The following is a 7,937-nucleotide window of genomic DNA, read 5'->3' on the forward strand; positions in this document are numbered from 1 at the left end:
CAGACTAACGGCTAGAATTGTCTCCTAACTGTTTCCAATGGTCTGAAGCTGTCAAATATCCATCAAAGTTAATTTTTCAAATATATAAGGCACCTCCAACGGCCAAGAACAAGATAAAAAGATTCCAAGATCGAAAAGAGCTCAAAAAATTAGCAAAAAACTCTCTCAACTCTTCTGTATTTTACTCTAATTGTTGTAATAGAGTTTAACACTTCATCTTGTACCATTTAGATCATGTTAGTGATCATAGGTACTTTTTTATATTTGTACTTCTTGGTTAGTTAGAGTGTGCAAGTCACTCTAAGGGGATCAGTCAAGCTTGGGTTAGCTTGATTAGTATTATAGGTTCTAATTCAGCCTAAGAAAAGTTAGATTTTAGGTTTTGGTTGATCCCGTGAAAGCCATTATTAAAGGTTGTAGTTAAGCTTATGAAAATTCATTGTAAAAGCTTGATGGAAACTTGGAAATTTCACTGTTTATAGTGATTTGGTTTGAAAAACTTGGATTAGAAGATCAAGGTAGTAAATGTAGGTAAAAGAGATTGAACCACTATAAATCTTTATGCATTGTCTACCCTCTTTCATTTTTCATTTCATTCTTCTTTATACCATTCTTTCATCCAACATTTAACTTCTCACAATTGACATTTAACTTGCCTCTAATTAGAAGTCAAGTTTAGTGACATTCAAAAAGAGTTATTTACCCCCCTTTTAGCACACATCTTTGGGACCAACAAAATATTCTTAACAAGAGTTATATTTTAAACATATATTTGTAGTATTTCATTGATAATCTATTTGATTATAAATCAACTCAAGCCAAATAAAGAACACAAACAACACAAAAATTGAGCATGAAAAGAACTCCATTTTCTCAACCCGCTTGACAATTTCAAATATACAATAATAAAACCATAAAATAAATGCAGTTAAACTTGTTTTAGTTGAGTTAGAAATTAAACAAATTTAAGCAAACACATCATTTACATAAACATTTTTCAAAATTTTCTCTCCTATCATAAATATAATATAATCAAGAAAATCATACCAAAAGCAAACTAAAAGGGAAATACTTTTGTTTTGTACTCTCTTAAAGGCCACTAGAAAAGGGTAAAAAAACAAAAGAGAGCTAAACAAGACAAACCTTATATATATATATATATATATCTCAATGTATTAATATCAATAAAGCTTAAATTATTCACATTTTTAGAATAAATTCACAACTTTTAATATCAAATGTTGATAAAATTTTATAAAATTAAAAATCATGATATTCTGGCAGCAAAGCTTTTGTCCATTGTAAATCCCATTGCATAATGTGAGTATCTTCTAGTTATTATAAATTTAAAAAATCTGCTTTTTTTCTTTTTTGATATTATTCATTTTCCATTTCATATTTTTAGGGTTTTTTTTGGTATTTTTCTTCAAAAAAAATGAACTTTTTTTTCATATTTAAAATGATTGTTTAAAAATTAATTAAAGTAGGGACCTAAGGTAAGGTAGATTGGAAAACATGTGTGGTAATTTTTTTCTATGCTTTTATCGTGAATATCGAATTGAAAATTTTTTAATACTTCTCATTATTTTACATTTAAAAAATAATAAACAATTAAAATAGATATATTTGTTTTTAGAGTTTAAAACCTGGATATATAGAATAATAATTTTGAAAAATATTATACTTACAATAACAAATAATGAAGAATAAAATATATTTATGAGATCAAGTGAAGTATTGGGGACATCACATGGACATTAAAATCAATTGATATGGCAAAAAAGGCCCAAGTAAATTGCAACGAAAATAATCGATCCACAGCCCAACAAAGAGAGCTAAGAATCTTGGGCCCAATAAATTAGATGTTTCCAAATTTGTTTGCACCGGCTGCTATGAATCACCCTGACACCTGCTATTTAGCAATCGGTTAATTAGAGTACAATTTTTTTTTTATTTAAGAAAACAAATAATTAAAAACCTTGGAGACGAAGCTTTTCATTAAAACGAAAGTTTTAGTTTTAACAAAACAAAAAGAAAAGTCCTTCTGCTGGATCAATGCTTGGTCACTCAATCTGAAAACCCAACAAAAAGAGGTATTGCTCACCTTCACGTCTCCTTCCTTTCTTTCTTTCTTTTTTTATTATTCTCACCCAGAAGAAATTATTTTTCATCCGGGGAAAAAAACAGAAGTGAAGTGTTAAGAAGGCAAAACTATCTTTAATTTCTTGAATTGATTAACTTGTAATTTTAAAACGATTCACTTCTAAATAATTTTTTTTTTAATTTATTTTTCTTCCACGCAACCAAAACCCTCTTCTTTTCTTTTCTTTCCTTTCCTTTCTGCCAATTCTCCTAGCATCATTCATTCTTTCTTTTGTTGATTTTTGTGTCTCTTTTTGCCGAATAATAGTTAGTGGATATCGGCCAAATTCGTTGTTTTTCACCATTTCTTCATTCTTTCGGCTGATATTGGAGCTGCTCGTTGGTGGGTCGGAGGTAAATTCGACTAGTTTTTGTTATTTATTGGGATAAATAATCTTGGCATGGAGTTTCTTTCAGCTAATTTTATTTTTTTCCTTTTGAAGAATTTATATGGATATAAATTGGGTTAGCGTTCGGTTTAATATAGTTTGTTTTCAATTGTAATTAATACTGGAATTTTTGGTTGACTTAAAATTCGCCAAAAATTGCCTTCCTTTTTTAGCATGTTTTGCTGCCAAGCTTTTGATAGAGTAATTTTTTATTTCTTTTTCTTTCATTTCTTTGGGATATTCAAAATTGATTTAGTTGAATTAAGAATTGGCACCAATTTACCTGCTGGTTGACATTTTATCTCTGTTTGATGTTTTTCTTCCTGATATGTATTTTTACTGTCTATGTATTATGGTTTTGCGTACAGTTGCTACCATTTGTGTTAAAGGATCTGCAAAGCTACTGGGTTCAACTGGTTGCATCTTTTAGCCTGTTGCCAGCTGGTTGATTGAGGAAATAATTGTGGTTTTTGTGCAACTTATGATTTACAGGTATCTGAACTCAATTAATCAGTTTAAGGATTTAGAAAAAAAGAACTTTGTGATGATGTGTTCTTTCCATGTCTTGTATAAATGTTGTTTCAGTGTTTGGATTCTAATATTAAAATGATACTGGTGCTAAGTTCTGTACGGTCAATGATGTCGCTTCGTCTCTTTATTGTTGTGATGCACTGTATGATGGATTAGTTTTCTGTTTTGCTTCTATTTCCCCCCTCTTTCTGTACAAGTGAACATGTGCATACTTCATAAAATGAAATTTGTCTGATTTTTTTCTTATTGGCAGAACCTTGCCATAAACATTTGTGTATTTTGGGGAATGGATTGGCTGCTTTTCCTCAAGATTTACAAATGATGTTCAGGGTGCAAAAGGCTGCAAATGCTCTTGGCATTAGGTGGAGATGGGGTGGTGAATCCTCTTTGGCCACAGGCTTGCTAGGTGATGTGCCTCCTGAGATTGAGTTGTCTGACTATGGGAGGGTTCCACCAAGTCCTGGTAGTGAGAGCCCTTCGGGGCTTCTTAATGGTGAGAGTCTGAATGTAGAACCCATTGCCGATTTGGACTTGTTCTTTGAACGGCTTTATTGCTACTATTGTGAGAAAGGGCTTTGGTGCATAATTATAAAGTGGATAGTTGAACTTCTGAGCCTGGGATTTACCATATGTTTCTCAGGATTTTTCTTATTGTTTGTTGATTGGAATGGTCTCCGCAATGCAAAGTGTGGGATGGATGCATTTGAGTCTGGAATTAAGCCATGTGATCTTGCTAAGGAAGCTCTTCACCAGCACCCATTAACCCCTTTAACCCTTTCAAAAGCTATTATTGTTGGATATTTGGGGCTATTTTCCTTCTATTGGATATTCTGTTTTTTGAGGTTTTTTGCACAATTAAAGGATACTCTTGGAGTACGTCATTTCTATTATAACAGGTAAGGTTATATTTGATAAGTTATAAGTTGGAAGTTTTTCTTGTGCTTTTTGCTAGAGCATTTACTTGTATCAATATCTTATAAATGTTTATCATAATTTTACTCTTTTGAAATTTAAATTGGCAGTCTCCATGTTACTGACAATGAAATTCAAACCATGCCATGGGCAACAATCCTCGAAAGGGTTGTCCAGTTACAAAGTGCTCAACAACTCTGTGTGGTCAAGGATCTTTCCGCTCATGATGTCGTCATGCGATTGATGCGAAAGGAGAACTACTTGATTGGAATGCTTAATAAAGGAGTGCTTGCTTTTCCTATCTCAACCTGGGTCCCTGGTGCTGGTCCAACTGTGAAATTTGGCCCTGGTGGAACACGGCATCGGCTGATTCTAACAAAGACACTTGAATGGACCTTAAATTGGTGTATACTGCAGAGCATGTTTGACCGGTATGTTTAATTTTTTATGAACATGTGACTTTCTTCTTTATGTACGTTACTTTTCTGATAATTGCTGTTATGGATATAATCTCATGATATGTTCCCAGTTGTATGATGAGCTGGCCTTTCAATGTGTATCTTTAGTGAAACAATCTATAGAGGCAAGTGTCATGACTTTCTACTTTCTGACTAATGATAAAATTTCTTATTTCTTCAATTTAAATGCATAATATTTCAACTTCAAGAATGCTATATAGTGCTTATTGTTGAGAGGAGCTACAAGATGCATCTTTGGTGTTGAATGTGAAAATTAAATGCTGTCATTCAATTGTTCTTGTGTTGTTCTGATATGTTGAGAGTGGCTATTGTGGATCACACTGGAGAAAATGGTTGGGGCCATTGAGACCTGTACAGTTTTGTACTATCGAGATGATGTATATATTCTTCATTTCTTTGTATAATCCAGTACATGGTTTTGGTACCTAACTGCTGACTGTGGTGTTGTAGCTTTAGGAAAATCGTAGATTTTGCATTTTTCCTGTGAAGTCTGTCACGTTTGGTAGTCCTGCTTAGGTTGTGTCTTTGATGGTTGATATTGTTTCACGAAGTAGCAAGAAAAGAGTTGGATAGAAACTAGAATAGTGATTAATTGCTGTTTCTTTTATAATGCTGCATTTTTGTTCATTCTTGACCAGCACTACATGTCAAAATCCTGAAAAAGTTTTAGTGATCCTTTTTTTTCTATGTTTAGGGAGAAAATCTTTTTATTAAGGTCTTCAAGTTTCAAATGTAACCCTGAAATTAACCTTGACAATTTTTTTGAGGTTTTGTTGATATTTGTTGCCAAAAACATTTTCTATTAGTATTTTTTTTTTTTGAAAAAAGGAAAAAAAAATTCTACAGGTTTATGACCAACTTTTTGGAATGCGTGTTTTTTGCAGAAACTTCTGTATTAGAAGGGACTTTGTTTCTAACCCTAGAACATTGAAGAAGAGGCTTATGGTTGTCGGCCTTGCTATGCTTCTTCTCTCTCCATTTCTTGTTATATTCATGCTGGTTTATCTCTTCTTAAGGCATGCTGAACAATTTTATAACCATCCAAGCACAGCTTCATCCCGAAGATGGTCAAATTTGTCGAAGTGGATGTTTAGGGAATTCAATGAGGTATGGTCATTCTCTCATCTCTCTGCTTCATTTGTAAGTTAAATCATTTTCTTTTGTGTGGTGAAGTCAATAAGGATTTGCTCACTGCCTATCCTCACAAGTTTGTGTTATTATTTTTATCTAGTAATCTTGAGCTTTAGTCAAATGTTTGAAGTTACATCTTTGTGTCTGATTTGAAAATCTTAATTTGTTTAAATCGAAACAAGAATTTAAATTTATTATGAAGAAGAAAAGTTGTTTAGAATCTATTGTAAAAATAAGATGCAATATTTGTTTCTTGAGATGGATATTTACACTGCTAGATCTCTTGTTCTTACATACTGTAATGCTGTACTATACTGTTGTCTTTGTCTTTGCAGGTTGACCATTTATTCAAGCACCGGATTAATAGCAGTGTAATGCATGCTTCTGAGTACCTAAAGCAATTCCCCTCACCAATTATTTCTATCATCGCAAAGTTTATCTCGTTTGTATCTGGTGGCTTTGCTGCTATTTTAATCATTATTGCCTTTCTGGAAGAATCTTTGCTAGAGGGCCATGTAATATCTTTGAACCTTTACTGTTTCAGATTATTGTATTTTCTGTTAAACTCTTCCATGTTTCATTTCAGTTATTTACACACTTCTTTCAAATTTGTAGATATTTGGTCGGAACTTGTTTTGGTATGCAGCTGTTTTTGGAACCATAACGGCTATCAGCCGGGCTGCGGTTACCGATGAACTTCTGGTCCTTGATCCAGAAGGAGCCATGTCTATGGTGGTCCAACATACACATTATATGCCAAAGAGATGGCGTGGTAAAGAGAACACTGAGATAGTGCGGATAGAGTTTGAAACTCTATTTCAGGTAATCCTGCTTAGTTCCTATTTTTGTTTTACCTGTAAACTAGGAGTTGTATGCTTTTTCAATTGTAAAAATCTTTGAACATAAGATGTTTTACCTGCCATATAGCCAAATGTTTAGTTTGCATTTGTCGTTGCTTTTCCTTGTTGTCTGAAGCTCAGTTTGGAAGATATGACAGATACTTCTCGTACTTAATTTTACAACTCACAGTAGTCTATGGATTTTCAAGTAACAAAACATCATTTCTTATGACCAGTTTGCTTCATCAAGTTCTAGCAATCAAATTTCTAGGCTAGCCATGTTTTCTCTGGGCATTGTTACTGTTGGATTGGGAGATACAATCAAAATTAACATTCATATGAGAAATGCTTTTAATTCTTTGCTCTTTACTTTGACTTTTTGAACTTTTTTTTTTTTTGGCTCAGTGTACTCTGTTTTATTTTATTTTGTGATGCAGTATACTGGGATGATGTTGCTAGAGGAGATGGCCTCAATTTTCCTCACTCCATTCTTGCTTCTATTTGTTGTCCCAAAGGTTATTGATTTTTTTTTCTTTTGGAAATTATATTTATTGTCATTTCTTATACCATACATGTAAGATTTTGAACTAAAATTCTGTGTTTTGTATTTTGCAGCGGGTGGATGACATTTTACAGTTCATTGCAGATTTTACCATGGATGTCGAGGGTGTTGGTCATGTTTGCAGGTAGTTGTTCTTTTTCTTTAAACTGTTTTGGACCAGTTTATTACTAGCTATATCATGTGCCCATCAAATGAGATAATATGTTTGATTATTCCCTTCTTCATTTTGCAGTTTTAGCGCCTTTGATTTCCAAAACCATGGCAATGGCAATTATGGCTCTCCACATAATGCATCTCGCACTCAAAGGAGTTCCCAAGGGAAAATGGAGAAATCATTCTTGAGGTATGATTATAGCAAGGTTAATTGAACTTGGGTGGTTGCTCTATCCTACACCTGCACATATCATTCTTGCTATTTGCTAGGTGAATATGGTGTTGGAAATCCGAAATCACCTCAAAATCTTATATCAATATTCTCTGTGATAAAAGCTGACAGAAAGTTTTGATTTTCTAATGAGACATAATGTGCTGTAGCTTTGTACAAAATGCCTTTTATCTACACCTAATTATTATTTTTTGGCTGATTGTGTCAAAATGCCTTCCTGTCCTTCTAGAGTTATTACTTCTCCCAACTCTTTCATAATTTGTTTTTCTTTCTTTCTGTCTTCTTTTCTCTCAAGTTTAGTTTTTTTTATTATTCTTGGTTGTGGTGCTTTTTCTCTCATTGTATAGTGTTGAATCTCCTTTCTATTTTTTTTTTCTGCTGTATAATTTCACCTTGAATTATTTCATTCTGATTGTAGTTTCCAGAGTTGCTACCCTTCATGGGAGCCAGATGCTCAGGGTAAGCAGTTCTTGTCAAATATTAGAAGTTTCAGGGAGCAAAAGTTGCAAGGGCAGGGTGCTAGACATGCCTATTCTCCCAGTAGATTGTGCCGAGGTAGCCCACTGA

General features: G+C 33.2%; 1 protein-coding gene across 1 annotated transcript in view; it reads left to right on the top strand.

The window, feature by feature from the left end:
• The first annotated feature begins 1,963 nt into the window (after positions 1 to 1,963).
• The window catches only part of APG9 (autophagy 9 (APG9)), a 7,261-nt gene continuing 1,287 nt past the window's right edge, over positions 1,964 to 7,937 (top strand). Inside the window, exons 1-12 of the mRNA XM_021424134.2 lie at positions 1,964 to 2,093; positions 2,411 to 2,496; positions 2,900 to 3,023; positions 3,316 to 3,958; positions 4,085 to 4,405; positions 5,338 to 5,560; positions 5,920 to 6,099; positions 6,200 to 6,406; positions 6,861 to 6,938; positions 7,039 to 7,109; positions 7,218 to 7,328; positions 7,789 to 7,935. Coding sequence (XP_021279809.1) covers positions 3,381 to 3,958; positions 4,085 to 4,405; positions 5,338 to 5,560; positions 5,920 to 6,099; positions 6,200 to 6,406; positions 6,861 to 6,938; positions 7,039 to 7,109; positions 7,218 to 7,328; positions 7,789 to 7,935 — 1,916 coding nt within the window. The 5' untranslated portion in view covers positions 1,964 to 2,093; positions 2,411 to 2,496; positions 2,900 to 3,023; positions 3,316 to 3,380. The remainder of the gene's footprint in view (positions 2,094 to 2,410; positions 2,497 to 2,899; positions 3,024 to 3,315; positions 3,959 to 4,084; positions 4,406 to 5,337; positions 5,561 to 5,919; positions 6,100 to 6,199; positions 6,407 to 6,860; positions 6,939 to 7,038; positions 7,110 to 7,217; positions 7,329 to 7,788; positions 7,936 to 7,937) is intronic.

This window comes from Theobroma umbraticum, unplaced genomic scaffold (assembly GCF_002168275.2).
Source record: "Theobroma umbraticum cultivar Fairchild unplaced genomic scaffold, ASM216827v3 scaffold_4.1, whole genome shotgun sequence".
In the NCBI taxonomy this organism is placed as follows: Eukaryota; Viridiplantae; Streptophyta; class Magnoliopsida; order Malvales; family Malvaceae; genus Theobroma; species Theobroma umbraticum.